This window comes from Triturus cristatus, chromosome 7 (assembly GCF_964204655.1).
Source record: "Triturus cristatus chromosome 7, aTriCri1.1, whole genome shotgun sequence".
Lineage (NCBI taxonomy): Eukaryota > Metazoa > Chordata > Amphibia > Caudata > Salamandridae > Triturus > Triturus cristatus.
Genome location: NC_140590.1, coordinates 1,490,260,649 through 1,490,284,056, shown reverse-complemented (window position 1 = coordinate 1,490,284,056; position 23,408 = coordinate 1,490,260,649). Strand labels below are relative to the sequence as shown.

General features: G+C 41.7%; 1 protein-coding gene across 1 annotated transcript in view; it reads right to left on the bottom strand.

Annotated features, from left to right (window-relative positions):
* Window positions 1-4,142: 4,142 nt before the first annotated feature.
* Window positions 4,143-23,408, bottom strand: part of LOC146812240 (C3a anaphylatoxin chemotactic receptor-like) — a 113,487-nt gene continuing 94,221 nt past the window's right edge. The window contains exon 2 of the mRNA XM_085614565.1: window positions 4,143-6,038. Within this exon, the coding sequence (XP_085470691.1) occupies window positions 4,671-6,038 (1,368 nt within the window). The 3' untranslated portion in view covers window positions 4,143-4,670. The remainder of the gene's footprint in view (window positions 6,039-23,408) is intronic.

Below are 23,408 nucleotides of genomic sequence, written 5' to 3'. Positions count from 1 at the left end.
GAAGGTCAGACTAAGGGGCTAATCAGACTTTAAGACAGAATTTACTATGCTTCTTGGAAGACACCTCAGAGTCTTATATAGATCTGCTTTGACTTGATTAGATTGCATGTAATAATGTTAGACAACAATCCAGTGGTTATGCACCATTCTACAGTATTTCCTTTAACTTTTGGTAGATCCTCAAACTACCAAGTTACCCACAGTAGTAGAAAGAGTACAACACATTAACATGATTTTTCTAGCAGTAGGTACAAATAGGAATGAAATTAACATGACCTGCAAATTACATGTGAACAAACGTCATAATTATGGTCCAATATATCAACCTGAGACTAACTTTGGCTGCCCACCAAAACCTTGAAGTTTGAACATCACCATAGACCAAGTTTTATTGGTCCCAGTGTAGTAAAGAAATAGATCCATCCTGCTGCACTCAAAGTTTCAGACCTAATTTAATGGCTGGTGGGTGGTCACCCCTTTCACAAGGTTGGTAGCAGGTCATAACCTAGACGAAACTAGGCCCACCCTATATACAGATCTCCATTGGCCCATCAGTTATCTCCTTGCATTTAGAGGATCAGATGTTATGGTGGTTCTTTTGAATGCACTGCAAGCTTGGTTCGTGCCTGCTGTCTTTCAGGTCTCACACCAAACGTTGTTTGTTTTTCAAAAGCAAACTCCTAAAGAATTTGTTATCCATAAACAAAAAACAAAGTCCGTCACACTTTCCTTCTCCCAGTGTGTGGGGTAGGGGGTCATTTTCCATTTCATTGTGTTCAGTAATGCCAAGTATTTTCTGTCAGCGATGAACATGGGCCACCTGGTCTGATGTTCTTATCGAATAAGGGCTGTTCCAGTCCCTGGGTGACAACTGGAGTTAGAATTCCTTGTGTGACTCCTCTTTTTCCAGCAAGTGTCTGGAGTGTTCTTCCTGTAGGGCATTCTTCCTCTGATTAAGTCTTTCCAGGCTCAGGAATATTCGGAGACCTACTGGGACTTTCCTTCCTTCTTCCGGAGGACGGATGGAACACTTAAGAACAACTCCTTTGTGGCTATTTCTTCAGCTGCCACTTTTAAAGAAACCTGGGTATTCAAGCACACATTTATTATCTGCACAAATGAAATGACATTTTGGCCTGCCTTCTGTTTTCTAGGACTTTTCACAGCATGCAAATGACAAGCAAAGGTAAATTACCGTATATCACGTGCAATCACGCCTATATATCATGTGTCATGAAATGCTCATATAAAAACTCAGCCATATGCGTCCAGCCTGTGAAAGTCCTCTCAACACAAATGAAGATTTTGCAAATTGGGCTCTGCTTCATAGGGAAGTAGGCGCTGGAGAAGGTCATAGCATGTGTCAACAATGACAGCGTGCTGCAAACATCCAAAGGCTTTCATTGTGGGCAAGTAGGCTTTGGTGGGTGTCAGTTTGGGATCAGGTCATAGCTGATGGCCACAGCCTACATCTAAAGTACAGTACATGGCCGAAATCAATCCTAAGTGGGCTATGTCACCATGTGGAGTCAGTTTGGGTATTGCTTCAGGCCACACCCAGTATCTAGAGCCTAGATCAAGAGAAACATGCTCTAGTGTAAAGGGGGAGTGCACTCAGGGCATGCCCAACGGTTGCAATCAAAGCCACTATACTTGAACAAAGATTTTTAACAGGAGACAACCAGGGACAGAGGGAGCAGGGCATAGCCAAAGGACATGGCATGGAGCTGGATGCTCATTTGCTTGGCCAACGACCTTGATTAGGTACAAGTCATGGTCAAACATATGTTTTGCATCCAAAGCTGCAGTGCAATATCAAAGGGTACAGGACTAGGCAAACAGCCTATCACCATTTAATAACATTTGGACAGTTTTCAATGTGCTTAAAATTAGTTTACTGTTGTGAAAGAAATAAGTGGTACATAAATTGTGCTCTGTCCATATTGTATGGGCTAATTCCAGAGGTTGGGTGCATGCAGCTCTTTTGCAAAACTGATACTTCTGAAAATAAACTTTTTTGTAGCAATGCAGGGTTTTCTTATTTTTAACTGGTAGGAATTTGGCGAAAACTATTGGGATGGCACATCACATAGTGCTCCTTCATCGCAATGGTATCTTGTATAATATCCTTCCAGAACACAGCGATTGCAAACCAGTGCAAACTAGTCTATATAGTTGAGAAGAAGTTGTATACGCCCTGCTGCACAGCCAGAGATAACATGAGCCCTCCATAAGTTCTGTTGAGTTAGGTGTGCATTTTTCAATAACCACTGATCACTTTTGAGAAGCAATTTATTTTTAATTTCTCCATACATAGGTGGGTATCACACTAAGAGGTCTGGGTTGATGGCTGTGACAAAATGGTATTGGCTGATAGTGTTCTCCGGAGAAAGCTTGTTGTTATGTTGGACTACTGAATATTGAGAATGGGGATATTGTGATACTTTATTATTATGGACAAAATATTGAGAAGCAAAATATCAAAAGGTATGTGCACATTGAGAAAGTATAAATTTACTGTTCTTAACTTCACATCTATGCACTTTGAAGATGTATATATCATCAAGGTATATGTGTTTACATTTAGATAAGGAAGATCTATACATACTTACTTTTTGATATTTTGGTGTTCTATATTTTGTTGATAATACTAGGGTACCAGGATATTTTCTGTTCGATATTCAGGATCAATACCATACTGTTCAAATTGCTGATCATATATGAAGCATTGTCAGGCCCCTAAGCAAGTGGAAAATACTGTCATATTCAAGATGCCACTGAGCTTGACAAGAAGGTATCTACCATGTCCACCACATCATCCTCCTCAAAATGATATTTGTGTGATGGACGTGGAGTAAGCAGAAACAGAGCAGGCAAAGCGGTAAGGATGGGAGTGGGTAGATCTTCATTATACACAGCACCCTGCATTGTTGATCAAGTGAGATGGTGACTTGCTGCAAAATATGATGTTCTCTAAATAGGTGTGTACTCCATGCACAATAAAACATAATTATTCCAAAACAATTCTCAAACATACATGCAAATTCAAACACTGCTTATCATAAAGGGAAAACAAATCTTGGACATGCTATATGTGATTACAGAACATGCAGGAGTATGGCCAGAAGATACACAGGGTCTAATTTAGAGTTTGGCAGCCAGGGTACTCCATCCCCTACGGGATGGAGTACCCGATCCAACGAAGTCTTGGTCTGCCCCTTCTCATTTAGAGTTGGGTGAACTCTTAGCTTTCTGTCGACAAAGGCCCTCTTAGATTTACCAATGGAAAGCTTGTGGTGGAAGAGCATTACAGTGCTGGTCCAAGTTTGGGTAGAAGATGTGATGTCCTTTTTATTCTGTCTGTGAGACAGAAAAAAATAATGACCCTCCCACACACTTGAAGAAAGCTCACAGGGTGCAAGGTCAAGAGTTTTTTCTTTCCAGAGATAAACTCCCATTTTGGCCGTTTGTTTTTTAAATAAAAAATGTTAAAAGTTTGTTGGAAGTCCAGCAAAATCAACGGCAGTCATCCACCAAACCTTCAGGACCTTGAAGAGAACTACCATAAAGGCAGTTCTATTTAGTGTACCAAGATAACCATTTTCCTGGCATTCATTTCTAAATCAGCAGAAAGTAGTCCATCAGGGTAGCAGAGTTAATGTAGTCCACCACCCTGAGAGACTGTACTTCATTCACCAAGGCCTCAGTCAGGACCACAGTTCCCAAAACTCATGTGAGCTCCTGAAATACATATTTCTATGCACTTCCTCAAGTACTAAGAGGAAAACGTTTCCCTGTGGACAAAGCCTTTCACATCCCCACCAAATCTGGGCATGATCCATTCCCCTGACCATCCTAAAAGAAGTAACTGACCATTTCTACAGTAGTTAGGGGTCATATAGGGGTTTTTGAATGTCCACAATGGAGAGATTTATGGACTTTCTTAAATTTGCAAGGCAAAACACACCCTGAAAAGCCCACTTTCCACTTAATGCACAGATTTAGAGCAGCAGATTTCTTAGAACTAGTGGTGGAGATCTCTGTAGTAGTAGATCCATATACACTTGCCAGGAATCTTTGTGTGAACTGCTGGCAGACATAGATAGAGTTTTATGTTTACAGCTGAAATAACTTTGCAATTTGGGCTCTCGTTCTTTATTACATGTAGGATGAAAAAATGTTAAACAAGTAGGGTGATATCTGCAAATATCATTGTCATTCTTTCGTTACCCTGACCTATGATCAATTAATAGAATGAAAGACATCAAGTTAAAAGTTTCAGTTTAAGGCTTCAGGAAGGATTCAAATTTCTGAAACACAGATTACATTGGGCCAATTGAAGCCATTGCTTTTGATAACTTTATCTGAGAAAAAGGTTATAATTCCTGTTAGAGAGAAAACATTATTTAACTCTATATCACTAACACTAAAAATCATCCTATTTTGTTTCTCCATTATCCATAAACATTTCTGAAGATCTTAAATAATGTCAGATCTTCTCAAATAAAGTGTATATAATTGGCTGCCTATACATCCTTCTCTGCTGTTTCTTTACAAAATGTTTTGATACTCCACTTTAAAAAATAAGGCGTTGGCTGCTATTATTTATGTTTAACACTGATAAAAAAGGATGAACCTCTAAAATCCTAATTCGCCAGATCCCACTGTAATTATGACTGGGAATTATCTGTAATACTTTGCCACATGCTAGTAATTGACTCCTTCAACGTATCCTTCACCTTTTGGCCAATCAACACATAAAGAATGGGGTTCAGGCAGCTGTTGACGGATGCTATGCAAGATACCAAAGGCATAACGGAAAACAGGCTGTTCATCTGCTGTAGATCCATTTGGTGTGCAGCTTCCATTATCATAATCTGGACCACTGTTATGGGCATCCACGAGAGAAAGTATGCCCCCACCATGGTTAGAATGACCACATAAAGTCTAGTGAATCTCCCTGCCTTCCCAGATTGAGACTCTTGAACTTTGAAGATGACAAGAATGTTGGAAGAGACAATGATGGCCAATGGGATGAAGATGCCAATAACAAACACTGGAATAAGAATTAGCTCCATTGATGAAAGCATCTGATGCCACTTGTTCACCTCCCTGGCATTGGTGCAGTTCAGCAGGAACTTTTGCCAGACATCATTCTGGCAGTCTTGTTGGTTAAAAGGAGTCTCCAGAAAAGTCAACTCAGCATTACTTGAAACCAGTGAAATAAAAACGGTCTGAACAATTGGAATCATATTCGCATAAATTTGGACATCATCACTTTTGTTGCCACGGATTATCCTTTGAACTGAACTGTAATTTCTGTCTTCTGTTGTGCCCGCTAAGTAAAAAGAGCTTAGGTGATCTTTCTTAGCTTCTGAAAGGGTTGACATGTCAAGAGTACTTGATAAAGTTATTTTCTCCTTCTCTGCTCTACACTCTGAAGAATTTATTAAGAGATTGTTTGCATTAAACACCTCCTCTCCATAGAAGGCCAGGTCACACTGCTGCCCATCAGGGCTTCTTCTTACCTTGCTATGCAGCAGTATAGGCACACTCAGCACCACTGTGACTATCCAAAGGGCTGTACAGATGTAGAAGTAAAATCGCCTAGAAGCATGCTCACGATGCCAGAGCGGCAATACCACAGAGATGCTCCGGTCAATACTGAGAGCCGTCAGGATGAAAATGCTGACATACATGTTCACAGTGAATACAAAGTGATGGGTCTTGCACAGGAAGGCACCGAAAGGCCATTTCTCCAAGAACAGGGAGGTCAGCCCAAGAGGTAAACAGATGAGAAAGCCAAAATCAGCCACTGCCAAGTTTAAGAACCATATGTTGCTTTTCACATTCTTCATTCTGAATGTAGTCAACCAGATCACAAGTCCATTACCCAACAGGCCAATAACGCAGGTGACGGTGGAAAGGATGATGCTGGTGGACCATATTCCTTCATGGATACCAGTCCTTTGTTTCAGAATATCACTTTTGGAAAAGTTCCTTAAATTCCATAAATATCTGCAGAGTAGTTCAAGCACCTGTAACAAAACCGTAGAGCAATAGAAAAGTATGAGATAAAATCTAAGTGAAATTTAAAACTCCCATATCTGAGAACTGTTAACGAAGTATCTGTAAAGATTTGCCAATTATCTTAAGCGCTTATCCAAAATTTTTTTTGGCACCACACAAGTTTAGGCATAGAAATATTTAGATGTATCAAACTCTGCATAGAAATATCACAGTTTATGTTCCTGAGCACTCTTAACACATGCAGTATTTCCACAGTCCGCTACGACTCTATGTGGGTTTGTGACATCTTGGTAATATTTCAAGCTGTTCTAGAAAAAGAAACTACCTTTTAGCAAAACTAAACATATCTAACTAACATTATGCTAATCACATGAGAGTTAAACAAATAGGTCTCTCCAAAATGTATATAGATGAGAAAAAGCCATAAAAAAGATCATATAATATAAAACTTGTCTTCACAAATATCTAGAATTCATGTGGAATTAGGTGGATTTAATGTTGTTAAATTCACCTTTTGTACAGTAATTCCTTGTATGATGATGAAGTTGTGATTTGAAAGTATAGAAATTGAGCTAAGGTCCATGTGGGTTTTCACCAAATGAAGTATACAGTGCATGTAATGCAAACATGTTTCATACTAAATTCTATACGCATAAACTTTCAAGATCATAAGAATATTGCCTTGCACAGAGTCGTTTTCATGATACTCACAGGCACATGACTGCAGTTAGGAATTCAGCAAAACATGTAATCCCTCCCTGATTCCACACCCTTACCAGTGGATGTCTTGCAGTGACGCCAATCACGTTATGGCTTCCAACAAATTAAGGAATCAAAACCTCACACAGAGGCCAGCATGCTATAGGGATTTATCACTCTTCCTCAAGATCATCATTTTTAGAAGAGTGCCTATCCACTCCAAACTGATATTTTTGCCTAGATTTACTAAGCCTTTCCATTGCCCTTGCATTGCCCATGCATCATGCAAGGCAGCCAAGGCAATACAAAGGCCGAGGCAGGACAATTTAAGCTGCCCTGTGCATCTTGTAAAAAAACATAATGCTACACTGTGGCTTGCACTGCATTGCATTATATTTGGTAGTGCCAGTCATTTCATAGGTAGAGCATGGCCATTTCCCGTTCATCCACTCATGGAATTTAGCTCAATCCCAGACTTACTGAAATCAGTAAACCTGGGATTGCGACAAAAGGGTATGCCAGTGCAACCATGGCAGACATGGAGAAATGTGTTGATTTCTCTTTGTTATTACCTCTTTCTATGCATTCTGCATTACGCAATCGAGGTAGCACCTGGGACGAAGGGTGATCTCCAATCTCCCCCTTCCACTAGATTAGCCCACAATATAGTTGTGATGATGGAATACCCTCTTCCATAGAGAAGGCCATAAACCTTTTTGTAAAGAAAAAGCTCATATGTTTTCCTGCCTACCTTCCATTGGCTCTTGAGAGCAAAGGACCAGATGTAAGTAGAACTGGTTGCAAAATACTGTCTGTAATTTGTGACCAGAATTATCGTGACCAGTTTTTTATTTTGCTAACCAACCTATGTATTAGTAGGTCAGTTCACACAAAATAAATTCCTATTGGGTTGCAGTTTAATCTACATCATGAATATTAATAAGGTAGGTTGCTAATTGTGACCCACTAGGAATAGTCGCCATCACAGGGATGGTGACCTGCTGAGGCCAGCAGACCACCATGTCTGTGATTGCTGATAAATAATAAGAATACAGTCCCCTGCACACGCACAATAGCAATTAGCATATGATCACTGGTCAATGTTGACAAACAAATTCTCTTTATTGTCTTTTTTTATTCATTTCTTTTTTTCTCTTTCTTTCTTTATCTTTTATGTAGCTGTCATAATTCCTTCTCCAAAACACGTTTTTGGTCGCCTATTGGGCACACAGTCCCGCAACATCTTCAAGGCTAAGTAAATAATATACTAAAAACAACCCATTGTAGTAAAAGGATGAAAAAATAATAATAATAATAACAGACCTTACCCACTACACTAGCAAACTGAAGTGGGTACTTCTCAATTGCAGATTAGCTAGCAAACATGCGTCCGACATCTACGATCTCATCCTCTCAAATGAGCTTGACATTTTTATCCTTACTGAAACATGGCTAAATAGCTCCTTCTCACCTATCCTAGACCTATTGTTGCCTCCCAGCCATGACATAATCCGCTCAGACAGAACCGTGAAACCTGGCGGTGGGTTAGCATGCTTTTACCGAAACACAATCTCAGTTAATCAAACACACATCGTCTCTCTACCTGTGAATATCTTTGCATCAACATCACAAACAATAACTGCATCATTAGGCAACTCCATATAATATATCACCCCCCTAGTGATAATCTACGGTTCATGGAACAGATAATGGAAGCCATCATATCCAACGACAACCCACAAGTGTCGCAAATGTACCTAGGAGACTTCAATCTCCATTGGAACAATACAAACAATCATTCTGTAAACTGTCTTAAATCCTTCCTATCAGATCAAGATCTGACCCAATTCTGTGACAGTCCAACCCACAACAAGGGAGAAACATTGGACCTCATCATAGTTAAAATAAACAATGTCAAATTAGATTCTATTATCCCCTGCGATTAGTCTGACCATCAAAGCATCTTCTTCTCTATCAATATTAAGGTGACCCAGAGAAGATGTCAACCTATGAAAACAAAACAATGGAAAAGGAATACCCCAAATATTAACCCTATAGACCTAGCAAACCGATGCAACACCGACCTGATCCACCAAGCAGGCATGGCAGATGTCTATGACCTCACATACTTCTACAACTCCACTATTCTTGAAATACTTGACTCAACAGCCCCCCTTCAACAAAAAACGTTTCCAACAACATCCCTAAACCATGGTTGAACGAGAGTCTGAACTCTGATCGATGCAAACTAAGATCAGCAGAAGGAATATCGAAATCGGCACCCTCTATGAAACACCTAAATCACCTTAGAGCTCTGAGGAATACTTACAGCAGGAAAATCTTAAAGGCTAAGGGGCGGTCTTCTTTAGAAATCATCTGAATCAAGCCATTAATTGTCCCAAAAATGTATTTGAAATAGTTAAACAACAATCGTTCAACTAATCAAATTCTACAGAACAAAGAGAGACAGCTACCCCCAATTGTGAGGGCCTGGCCAATTTCCTCTTAGAAAAAACAAAAACCATTGAACTCGACCTACAATCTAAGAATGCTGTTCAACCAGCTACCGATCATGAGTCTACATTCTACTCCCAGGTCAAGTACCAACTTACTACACTGGTGGTAGTCCCAAGAAACAATGCCTCCGGGCACACCTTCATGACCTACACTGAAAATGACATCTACAACATCCTTCTAGCGATTAATCCCTCCAATCACTTCATTGATCCACTACCTCGTGCCATATTCAAAATGATAAAAACCTCTATTCTTCCCTTATGATCAAAGAATGTAAACGCCTCTCTTAAGCAAGGCACTATTCCTGACTGCCTCAAGGTAGGGTAGGTTACACCCATACTAAAAAAAGTAAATTCCCTCTCCTCAGATATCAACAACTACCACCTTATATCCAAAATCCCCACTCTGGAGAAACTAATAGAAAAATGTGTGCAAACTCAACTATGCAACCACATTGAGAACTTCAATCTTCTAGATCAACACCAATCTGGCTTCTGTCAAGGACATAGCACCGAATCAGCACTCACCCACATTATGGACGACATATTAAAAATGCTAGACCATAATGAAGCATGTATTTTGATACTTCTAGACTTATCCTCCACTTTCAACACGGTTAAAAATGACGAACTATTGTCCCTACTGTAACAAACGATGGGTTTATCTGGTCCCGTACGACAATGGTTTACCTCTTTCCTAAACAACAGAACCCAAAAAATCAAGATGAAGCATTCCCTCTCTCAACCCTCCATGGTCACCCTTGGAGTTCCACAGGGCTCTGCACTATCACCCATCCTTTTCAATCTAATCATGGAACCCCTGGCAAATGCGCTGAATTCTGCGAACATTCTATATCATATGTATGCAGACGACACACAATTGTATATGAAAATCTCCTCCTCAGAGGACTTCATCTTCCTCAACATCTTTCTGCATAGCACTCAAAATTAGCTCACCGGCATCCACCTCATGCTTAACACCAACAAAACGGAATTACTCCTCATCTCTCCCCCAACCACACACCAAAGATAGACCTCTGGCTGAAGCATCTAACAACCTTTAACTGCTCTCCTCACATCACTGGCTAAATCATTGGGAATCACGCTAGACAAACACTTGAATGTGCAGGCACACATCAGTAACGCCACCAAAGGAGCTAATCATCAGATGAGTATCCTAAGAAAACTTAAACCCTTCTTCCCACAGGTCGACCTAAAAATGGTGGTACAAGCCCTAGTGTTATCAAGACTGGATCACCAAAACCCCCAATTACTTACCACAAAAGCTAGAGCTGTCTGGAGGTTGCAGACATTTGCAAAGCGCTGGCTCACTACTACTGAAACCACAATCCTTCCACAAAAAAGAACACGCTGCAGAGCCTTCTCAGGTATCGCACCGAAGATTTGAAACTCATTACCACCAGATGTTCACAGGATCCCTTCCTCCTCCTCCTTCAAAAAAGAAGTGAAAATGCTTCTAATGAACAAATTCACATCCTAAGACTCTAACTCTTCTTATGTTACTGTTTTTCAATATATGTTATCTTGCCTAGCACTGTCTACCTGTAAATTGAGTGTATGTATATTACCCTCCACCTTCTAATGTATCTGAACAGTGTTATATAAAGCACTCTGATACCCTCTAGGGTCATGTTTGCACCATATAAAACTTTATGAATAAAAATAAATAAAATATAACACAATGTGTTATCAAGACTGGATCACCAAAACCCCCAATTACTTAGCACAAAAGCTAGAGCTGTCTGGAGGTTGCAGACATTCGCAAAGCGCTGGCTCACTACTACTGAAACCACAATCCTTCCACAAAAAAGAACACGCTGCAGAGCCTTCTCAGGTATCGCACCGAAAATTTGAAACTCATTAGCACCAGATGTTCACAGGATCCCTTCCTCTTTCAAAAAAGAAGTGAAAATGCTTCTAATGAACAAATTCACATCCTAAGACTCTAACTCTTCTTATGTTACTGTTTTTCAATATATGTTATCTTACCCAGCACTGTCTACCTGTAAATTGAGTGTATGTATATTACCCTCCACCTTCTAATGTATCTGAACAGTGTTATGTAAAGCACTCTGATACCCTCTAGGGTCATGTTTGCACTATATTAAACTTTATGAATAAAAATAAATAAAATATAACACAATGTATATAACATCACCTCACAGTTAGTATTGTACCTGTGCTGGAGACTGTATTCTTATTGTTTTGCTGGCCTGGCCACATCACAGGAAGGAGGGTGGTTCTCTTTACCCTACAGCACCGCTTCCAAGATAAGGTGTAAAATTTACTGGTTTGTGAATTTCCCTTAGGAGTGCCATTACCCTATTAAATCACCACCCATGTCTATTGAGTGCTTATAAATAAGGTAACATTTTGTTTTAAAACACAGCCTGTTTCCCATGAAGGAAAACAGAGTGTGTTTAACAAAACAAATTCAAGTTAATGTGTAATACAAAGTGAAACTACAATTTTTTTAAGAGTAGGCAGTGGTCCTTGAGACCACTGCCTACTCTTAAAAATATTTTTTTCAACATTCTCAAAGGAGAGCTGGTCCCGTACGGAACCATTCCCGTTTGTGAATGTCCTATCGCTGCCTTCAAGTTGTCTATAAAAACTGGATGTTTTGTGACCGTAGTTTGGTCTCAAAGAAACAGGAATGCTTACTACTGCAAACCGCTATTCTTAAGGGCTGTTCTAAACAAACCCCTCCCAAATACCAATTCTGTATGTTGTTGCAACCTCAAATTGTTACTTGGTAATGTGCTGTAAAATCACAATTTTGGTTTCATACATACTAAAAGCAGTGGCGGCCAGGAATTTTGTCAAGGACAGTGGTGGTAAGGCCACACACGCACATGTTTATACCTACTCAATCACACCTATGCATTCACACACATGTGTGTATACACACCCATTCATTACACTCACAACCAATTCTTGCATTTATACATTCACACATGCATGCAACAAACATTCAAAAACATAATACTTACCGAACCTGCAGCTCCAGTAGCAGAAAGCCTTGGAGTTCCCAGAAGAGTTGGGACGGCTGTCTTTCCTCATTGGCTGACCTTAGGTGGAAAGGCAGCAGTCCCTCATTTGCCACAGATTGACACTCAGTCCTGGGAACTTCGGAGCTTACAACTGAAGCATCCAGGTCCGGGGCAATTAGTGGAACTCGCCCTCATCACAAGGGGGATTGCCTTGAGGCACATTTGCAAGGCTGGGGAGGTAGTTGTGGAGAGCAACCTTCACTCTTAGTCCAGAAGGAGTTTAAAGCAACTTGTTTTACCAGAATGCAATCTTATAGGTATAGATTAAATGAAAAAGAACCACACAAATTATTTATAAAAAATATGTGTTTATTATATTATACTCCCTAACACATACAAATATTTCCTACCCGAAGATATGCACAATTCACACAATACTTTGCATAGAGAGCCTGTAAATAGCACAGAATACACAGTGGGCCCCAGGGGAGGGACCAAACCAAATACTAAGAAAGTGATATAAGAACCATCACTCATGTCAGGACAATGCCCAGAGGATGTCGAAGTGTCAAGGACCCAAGGAACCACCCAAGGTGAGTGACTAGGAACCCCACGGAGATTGTGTGCAGTGTGAGAACAATGTGTAAGTTGCAGTTGCAATTTTAAAGATTAGGGACCCTTCCCAGTGAACCCTCAAGAAACACAGTGGAACACAGAAGGTTGGAGAGCCACCCTATCCATGGATACCCTAGTACCCACCTTACCTACACCAGGGAAGCTTTGTGCATAGGTGTGAAGTGGTGTCAAAAACTGCTGTTGAACCCAATGGAGGACTTCAGGAAAGTGCCGCTGCTGGAAATGGAGAACGTTTCTGGTGGAATCCGAAGGTGGATTCAAGTTGAAGAGTACTTGCAAGCAGAGAGGACAGAGCCTTTGTCACTCACGAGTGACCTGGAGACCTGGAAGACAAATACCAGCTGATGTCGGGAGTTGCAGGAGAGTTGACAGTGACCTTGACTCTGTAGCTGTGAGGAGCAAGCGATGCTGTGGAAGACCAGGAACCGTGCACGAGGTGTCCCATGTTGGATGTTGATAGCTGAGTGGTCGGTGTCCGTCGGGAGCCTTGGCAACTGCAAACAACGTGGATGTTGAAGAAGGTGCAATGTCGGGACCAGCAAAGTTCAGGAGACTCACCACAAGCAGGGGAGTCAAGGCAGGCCCGAGCAATCAGGGGATCCCAAAAGAAGCAGAGAGGATCTTCAACAGGACCCACAGGCTGGAGGCACTGGAGTCACAAGAGGACTTCGAGCAGCTCATCATAAGATGTAGACCACAGTGCAACCAATGTGGTGTGGACAAGGATTCTGGTCTCTGGAAATGCTTGAGGTTGGGGCCTCTTGGAGCCTGAAGATCTTGGTGTAAGGAAGCCAACAAGCCTTTGCAACGGCAAGTCATTGCGGTACAAAAGGGGGTTCAGTTCCTGCAGCTTCTGCTAGGTATACTGCCCCAAACTTGGTGAGAGGGCAGGCCTCAAGAACTTTGGGGAACTACCACCTGTGTTACTGAGCCTTTCAGGCTCTGTGGGAGCTCAGGATCAGCAGACCGGTCAGCTTAGTTGTGGTGCCTGCGGATACAGGGAAGTGACTCCTTCACTCCTTCACTCCAAGGGAGATTCCTTCAGGTGTCTTGGATGTCTACAGGCCTCATAAGGTTCCTGTATGGTGTATAGGCACAGACGATGCAGCAGACTGGAAGGGAGACAAAGTCGAGCCCAAACGAAGTCCAGTGAAGTCCAGAGTGCCCAGACAATAGAAGTTGAAGTGGTATCTGAATTGAATCGAGTCCCATGACAAATCTAGGGACCTACACTCAGGTAAGCCTTTAAGTACCCTAAGGAAAGGGTTGGGATGATTCAGGGGACCCTCCCAGGGGAGGGCATGGACAGAGGGGAGGATACTTTCATGTCCCTTGCCCATTTTTGCCCCAGAGCAGGAGCCAATGGCTCCCAGAGCTGGTTTGAACGGACCGTGCAGACTGAGTGGCCCTGGTAAGCGCACCCACCCAGCCCCAATACACGAAATCCTGTCTGGGAGGTTGTCACACCTCCCTGTGACACGATACCTATTGTTCTGCCTTCCCCTGCTCAAGCTTGGTTCAGCAGCAGGAGGATAGAATCGTGTCTCTGGTCGGCAGCAGCCCTGTTGTGCTGTCCGGCTCTAGAAGGCCGGTACCTGGAGCACTGAGAGCCATACTGAGGCCCATTCCAGTGGCGGTGTGGGGGCATAATTCCAACATGTTTGATGCCAAACATGATAGGATTCGTTGCAGCCAATTTTGAGATGGTCAGCATGTAATTGTACTGTGCCCCTCTATATGGGATGTGTATATGGGATGTGGGTACTCCACTTACAACCCGGGAGAATGAACTCTGAAGGTTGTAGGGGTGTCCTGCTAATGCAGGGGCACCCTCAAACTTAGAACCAAGCACCCTCCCCTCAGGATTGTAAAGGCCTGCTATAGGGGTGACGTTTAGGTTTTAACTGAAGTGACCCTAGATATAGGAGACTTATATCTTTCATAAGTGGTGCTAGCACCAGCTCACACAGGCTGCAATGGCAGGTCTGTAGTGACAGTTTGAATGGTCTCCCATGGGTGGCATAATACATGTCTCAGCCCATGAAGGACCTCTGGGGTACGTAGACGCTGGGTACCTTAGTACCATATACTAGGGACTGATAAGGGTACCTCAGTATCCAATCAAGGATGTACCTAAATACTGAACATAGCAATTTAGGCGAGAAAGCAGAGAGACTGGGGTCTTGATTAGCAGGATCCCAGTAAGACTAGTCAAAAACAGCTTAGCACCAGGCAAAAAGTGGAGGTAACCATAAAAGCAGAACCTACTTTCCTACACCTTGGTTTTACAAAAATATGTTTTTTTTTGTAAAAACATATGATGAGATGATTTAAAAATCTATGCCAAATGTGCCAAGATTACCTGAATATAAACTCAAAGCCCCAAAGAGGTCACCAATGTACAAGATTGTTTTCCTGAATTAGGCTGAGACTCCTAGCAATACCTGTGCAAATGAGTTTGTTATATAGAAATTGACTTAGCTAACAGACTTGAAAAAGAGGTATGAGTAGGCTGAAGGTAGTGACTTGAGACCAAGCTTGGGAGCCATTGTCATGTAGCAAACTAGTTGTATCATTTTTGTTGTGAGTAGGCAATATGTTCTTTTAGTCCACAGCTTTTATTCATACCATGTCAAGTTTGACAGTGACTCCCTACTCTATATCTATCTATCTATCTATCTATCTATCTATCTATCTATCTATCTATCTATCTATCTATCTATCTATCTATCTATCTATCTATCTATCTATCTATCTATCTATCTATCTATCTATCTATCTATCTATCTATCTATATATATATATATATATATATATATATATTCACTGAAAAAACCATAGGTTTCACACAAGTTATAGTTAGCTGTACATTTCACTCGTAAAAAACCAATGAAATTCCCCCGTTATAGTTAGTGCAGGCAACTATAACTCACGCGACCGCAATCTTCTGCTGATGCTAATACTGTATTTAGACACTTATTTGCCCATGTCTTCTTCCATTAAATTTTAGCTATACATATATTACAAATATTTTTTTTTCATAAAGACACATATGTCATCAGCAGAGGATTGCGGTCGCGTGAGTTATAGTTGCCTGCACTAACTATAACGGGGGAATTTCATTTCAAAGATGAGTTAAACTAAAATATAAAAAAAAATAATAATAAAAAAAAAAATTATCCACACTCTCTCCACCCCGTGTGCATCATATGTCCTCCATGTGCGCACGGTGCGCGAAGCGCATCGTGCGTACATGGCCCATCTAGCGTAACGTGGGCACGCGGTGCGCGCACGGAACGAACTGCGTTAAGTGGGCGCGCACGCCACGAATGGCGTAAAGTAACTTAGCATTTAAAAAACCGTACAAATTCACTGAAAAAACCATAGGTTTCACACACGTTATAGTTAGGAATTAGCATTTAAAAAACCTTGCAAATTCACTGAAAAAACCATAGGTTTCACACATGTTATAGTTAGCGGAAATTTTACTGATAAAAAACCAATGAAATTCCCCCGTTATAGTTAGTGCAGGCAACTATAACTCACGCGACCGCAATCTTCTGCTGATGACATATGTATCTTTATGAAAAAAAAATATTTGTAATATATGTATAGCTAAAAATGTATGGAAGAAGACATGGGCAAATAAGTGTCTAAATACAGTATTAGCATCAGCAGAGGATTGCGGTCGCGTGAGTTATAGTTGCCTGCACTAACTATAACGGGGGAATTTCATTGGTTTTTTATCAGTAAAATTTCCGCTAACTATAACATGTGTGAAACCTATGGTTTTTTCAGTGAATATAGATATAGTTAGGACCTATTTTCCATAGGAAATCCGCAACATTCTATTCCCAATAAGTCTGGCACCGGTTGACGAATCTTCGCGAAATTTTCCAAACTATTGGCCAGCTCCGGTCCACTCCTATTCTGAAAGTTTCGTGGTGATTCGTCAAGCGGGGCTGAGAAAAAAAGGGGGTCCCAAAACGCGTTTTCCCCATGCAATTTCCCGTAGGACCTGTTGACGCAGCTACAGCCCGAACTGCTGAACAGAATTACACCAAATTTGGCAAAGAGGTAGTCCTCAGTTCAGACTCGTGCCTTTTGCATAAATGGTGTAAATCCGTTGAGTAGTTCCTGAGAAAATTAGAGTTAAAAGTAAAGATATATCTATGGCCTTGGAGGATCCGCGCACCTTATGTGCACCCTGAGCGCACCCTCTGCGAACCGTGTGCACACCCTCCCGATCATGCACTGAATGCTAATTGGCTGTCAAGTGTCTGTCTACATTCGAAACCAGGAACTCTTGGCAGCCATTTTGTGCCTCGGTAGAAGCGAGGCTGATTAAGTATGGCAAATAAGTGTGTGAAAGATGTAAAGGGGACAGGATAGAAATACTCTGACACTCTAGTGTTGCTTAGGGGGTCCCAGAAGGATCCCCCCCCCCCCGGGCCCCCTTTTTTTTTTTTTTTTAAACGGCAAAGTGCGCGAATGGTGCGCGGATCCGTCCGAAAAAAAAGAAAAACCCGAAGTGCGGGCTTCCGCGCTTCCTCAATAATTAGCCCCCAGGGGGCCAAATCCCGGGGGCTAAATCTGTAAAAATTAATGGGGGGCCCAGGGGGCCCCCCAGCCCCGGGGAACGCTACCCCCCGGGGCTAGAAAATAGATAGGGTGGGTGGGCCGAACGCCCCCCCAAGCTCCGGGGACCACCACCCCCCGGGGCTTTATTGTTTGAGGGAGGGGGGCTGCGTGGCCCCCCTCCTGGAGCCCTGGAGGGCCCTGGGGACCACCACCCCCCAGGGCCAGCTCCTACAGTGTTGTTTGCTAAGAGAGGGCAGGAGTCTCCCACCCTCCCATAGCAAACTTTGTTTGGATTTTGAAAGAGAGAGCAGGGAAACCTGCTCTGTCTTTCAAAATCCAAATGATATTGCTTTTCCACACGGGGAGCTGCATGTCAGCAGCTCCCCGTGTGGAAAAGCAATGCCGGCTCCCGAAGGACGCGGGGACACGGCTGGGACCGTGGGGGCGTTGGGGCTCCCCCCACGGTCCCCAACGTGTTTTAATAAACCCCGGGGGATGGGGTCCCCGGGGATAATAAAAATTAGTGATGGGGCTATTTTTTTTTTACGGTAAAATTAGGAGTCGTGCTCCTAAAGTGTTGGGTGCACGATTTCTCTCGTGTAGGGTGTGCGGTTCCTAACGTGTTGGGTGCACGACTTCAAGGGAAAAAAACTGAATTTTTGGGCAGATAAACATCAAGCTTAAGTGTTTTGTTCTTGAGTGGCTCTAAAAAGAGCCGTTGTGTTCATTGAGAGTTTTTGGTACTTATAAGTAAGTACCTATACAGAGTCTAAAGTTGTTGAAGAAGACTCTGTTTCCTTCATCAGTAAAGTGTACTCCATCTCTCCTATACATCTCTTGCATATGAAAGTGCAGATTGTTATTATAAATGGACCCCATTCTATAGTCTCGGAGAAAAGCAGAAACAGATTTATTCACATGTTTCCTAGCTTTCTCAATCTGTGGACAAAAAGGATTGGACCATTTCCATTTCTGCCTTTGGCATATGTTAGAATACACAAAGGCAGATTTGGGAAAAAGTGAAATCAATTCTGCAAAGGTGTCCTTCATAAGCATTTCCAGACCTACCCCAGTCAAAGTGCCTAGGTCATTGCCACCACAGTGCACTATTATGAGGTCAGGGTGTTGGAGATGCATAAAGGATTTTACCAATGGCATCCATTTGTGCCACTTTAACCCTCTCTGTCCAATCCATTTAATGTCTATATTTGGCAAACCTAGGTCTTTGTGAATGCCTTTGCTTTCTGCATACCTTTGGCTCCAGAAAATATAGCTGTGTCCCACAATCCACACTCTAAGCATCTTGAAGGGAGGTCTGGATGCACTCAGTTGGTCTCTGTAAATGAAATGGCACTTTGAAAAGTAAGATTTTTCTAAAATGGTGGCTAAGATGCAGTTTTGAAAAAAGACAAGAAATCATTGGTTGTTTGTCAACCTTCTACACTGAAAACTAGGGTGCATGTTTCTCTTTTTTAAACGCATGATTCTTATTGGTTAACAAAAACTGATTGAAAGGAACATTATATATGATAAGCTGATATGTTGAAAAGTCAAGCACACTTGCTGTTTTGATTAGCAACATTGTGTGCTGAACTTGTGACCTGTGTGCTCAGTTCAGTGTTCCATGACCTGTTTCTTTGGTAACAAGCAGAAGGCAGATTGGGGGTAGGGTTCAAATTTATGTCATTTGGAAAGGGTTGAAATGTTTAACCAATAGAAATATGTGTTAGCTTTTGAATTAATGTGGGAAGGAATGTGATTTGATGTTTACATGTATATGTGTGCAAAATGAGAGGAAAACTTTACCATTCTTTGGTTTTGCTGACAGGTGCACAGTGCAGAGATTCTGTATAAGAAAATCTGGTGTGTGACTGATATACATCTTAATCTACAAAACAACTTGAAAGGTGAGTTATTTAATTGTGGGGGGATGTATGTGGTCTATTTTGATTTTATTCAGACTAATGTATTTCTCCTGCTAAAGTGCAGGGAGTACTTTTTTTTGTCTACAATCTTATTGACAGTGTGTGTGCATGTAGAAACTATTCTGTGATAAGCATTTGTGTTTTTCATGTGTTTGCAGACAGATAACTGTGCTGTTTTTATGTTTTGGCAGAATTAGAAACCAGTCATTGTTTATGAATTTGCAAAATGAGTCATGTTTCTACACTAAAATGTAGTATTCGTAGATTAAGAAATGTGTTTTGGTATAGTGCAAGGGAAAGTGTTGTTTGTCTAGAATCACACAGTGAGTCTGTGTGCATTTAGGAATCATTTTGAGAGAAACATTTTGGTACTAATGTGTAGGAGAAAAATGTTCTGCAATGTGTGCAGTCACCTTACATCTTGTAGACTAGTAAATGTATTTTGTACAAGGGATAGTTGGCTGTCTACAATCACACTGTGAGTCGGTGTGCATTTGGGTAAGCATTGTGAGAGAAGCATTTGGTTATATCGTGTATTTTCTGACAGATAACTGTTTTAAAACCTGTCATGTTGTCAAGTTTTAGTAGCATTAGAAGCCAGTCTTTGCTTATGCATTGATAAAATGAGTCAGGCTTTGACACTAAAGTGCAGTACTGAAATATGTAGATTGTGTGCAGTCCCCTTACCCCTTCCACAGTAGTGAATGAGTTTTGGTAAACTCCTAGGGATAGTGTTGCTTATCTATAATCACACTGTGAGTCTGTGTGCATTTGGGTAAGCATTGTGAGAGAAGCATTTGGTAACATCGTGTATTTGCTGACAGATAACTGTTTTAAAACCTGTCGTGTTGTCAAGTTTTAGTAGCCTTAGAAGCCAGTCTTTGCTTATGCATTGATAAAATGAGTCAGGCTTTGACACTTAAGTGCAGTACTGAAATATGTAGATTGTGTGCAGTCCCCTCACCCCTTCCACAGTAGTGAATGAGTTTTGGTAAAGTCCAAGGGATAGTGTTGCTTGTCTAGAGTGAGTCTGTGTGCATTTGGGAACCATTGTGAGAGAAGCATTTGGGTACTTCATATCTTTGCATACACATAACTGCTTAGAAACCTTTCCTGTTCTCAAGTTTTGGTAGAATTAGAAGCTCGTCATTGCTTATGTATTCAACCAGGAACTCTCCTTGCAATACTGTAAACATTCAGTTAATATCCAAGTAGTAATGGAGTGAGGCAGGCCTTAGCACATGGATTGATTCAATCGCCTATGCACTATGTATGCAGTCCTTTAACCATCTACACACTTGTCTTTCACACCTTAAATTCCCCAGTCAATATCCATACACTTCCAGGAAACACCCTGTCACTGCGCTTGCACTACTCTACTGATCCATTCAGCAGCATGTACTAATCCATTCACTGAGCCAAAACCCAAACACTTATAAATTCACCCAGGCACTCTCCTTGCAGTACTCTAATCATTCAGTCAGTACCCAAGTACTCATTCAGTGACCAGGCCTTAGAACATGGACTGCTTCAAACCCCTATCCACTATGCAGGTAGTCCTCTAACCATTTACACACTTGTCTTTCATACCTGCAATTCCCCAGTCATTATCCATACACTTTCAGCAAATATCCTGTCACTCCCCTTGCACTCCTCTAGTGACTCATTCAGCACCATGTACTAATCCATTGACTGCACCAAAACCCAACCATTTATAAATTCACCGAGGCACTCTCCTTGTAGTACTCCAATGATTCAGTTAGTACCCAGGTACTTATGTGGTGAACCCGGACTTAGCAGATGGACTACTTCAAACGTCTATCCACTATGCATGCTTGCCTCTAATCACCTGCACAATTGTCTTTCACACCTTCAATTGCCCAGTCAGTATCTATATACTCCAATAAAGACCCTGTCACTCCCCTTGCACACCTCTAGTGATTTATCCAGCACCATGTACTAATCTATTCACTGCGCCAAAACCCCAAAACTTAAAAGATTCATCCAGGCACTCTCCTTGCAGTACTCTAATGATTCAGTCAGTACTCAGGTACTCATGCAGTGACCCAGGCCTTAGATAATGGACTGCTTCACATGTCTGTCCAGTATGCATGCAGGCCTCTAACCACCTACACACTTGTCTTTCACACCTTCAATATCCCAATCAGTATATATACAGTTCCCGCAAACACCCTGTCACTCCCCATACACTTCTCCAGTGACCCATTCAGCACCATGTACTAATCCATTTACTGCGCCAAAAGCCAAACACCTATAAATTCACCGAGGCACTCTCCTTGTAGTTCTCTAATGATTCAGTCAGTACCCAGGTACTTATGTAGTGAACCCGGCTTTAGCATATGGACTACTTCAAATGTCTATCCACTATGCATGCAGGCCTCTAACCACCTAAACAATTGTCTTTCACACCTTCATTTGCCCAGTCAGTATCTATATACTCCAATAAACACCCTGTCACTCCCCTTGCACACCTCCAGTGACTCATTCAGCAGCATGTACTAATCTATTCACTTCGCCAAAACCCCAAAACTTAAAAGATTCATCCAGGCACTCTCCTTGCAGTACTCTAATGATTCAGTCAGTACCCAGGTACTCATGCAGTGACCCATGCTTTAGCCCATGTAGTGCTTCAAACGTCTGTCCAGTATGCATGCAGGCCTCTAGTCACCTACACACTTGTCTTTCACTTCTTGAATTAACTAGTCAGTATCTATAAACTCCAGTAAACACTCTTTCAGTCCACTTGCACACCTCTACTGACTCATCTGTCCCTATGTACTAATCTATTCACTGCACCAAAACACAAAAACTTAAAAAGATTAACCCAGGCGCTCTCCTTGCAGTAGTGTAATGATTCAATCAGTACCCAGGTAATCATGCAGTGTCTGAGGTCTTAGCTCATGGACTGTTTAAACGTCTATCCACTATGCATGCAGGCCTCTAGTCACCTACACACTTGTCTTTGACTTCTTTAATTAACTAGTCAGTATCTATATACTTCAATAAACACCCTGTCACTCATCTTGCACTCCTCCAGTGACTGATCCGGTACCATGCACTAATCTATTCACTGCGCCAAAACCGAAAAACTTAAAAGTTTCATCCTGGCAGTCTCTTAGCAGTAGTTTAATGATTCAGTCAGTACGCAGGTACTCATGCAGTGAATCATGCATTACCACATGGACTGCTTCAAAGGTCTATCCAGTCTGCATGCAGGCTTCTAACCTACTATACACTTGTCTTTAAAAGCTTGAATTCCCCAGTCAGTATCCATGTACTTCCAGCAAACACCCTGTCACTCCCTTTGCACTCTTCCAGTGACTTATTCAGCACCATGTAGTAATGCATTCACTGTGCCAAAACTGAAACACTTATACATTCACCCAGGTACTCTTCTTGCAATAGTCTAATCATTCAGTCAGTACCTAAGTACTAATGGAGTGAGGCAGGCCTTAGCACATGGATTGATTCAAACGTCTGTCCAGTATGTATGCAGGCCTCTAGTCACCTACACACCTGTCTTTCACTTCTTCAATTAACTAGTCAGTATCTATAAACTCCAGTAAACACTGTTTCAGTCCACTTGCACACCTCTACTGACTCATCTGGCACTATGTAGTAATCTATTCACTGCACCAAAACACAAAAACGTAAAAAGATTAACCCAGGCACTCTCCTTGCAGTAGTGTAATGATTCAGTCAGTGCCCAGGTAGTCATGCATTGTCTGAGGTCTTAGCTCATGGACTGTTTAAACGTCTATTCACTATGCATGTACGCCTCTAGTCACCTACACACTTGTCTTTCACTTCTTCAATTAACTAGTCAGTATCTATATACTTCAATAAACACCCTGTCACTCATCTTGCACTCCTCCAGTGACTTATCCAGTACCATGTACTAATCTATTCACTGCGCCAAAACCGAAAAACTTAAAGGTTTCACCCTAGCAGTCTCCTAGCAGTAGTTTAATGATTCAGTCAGTACG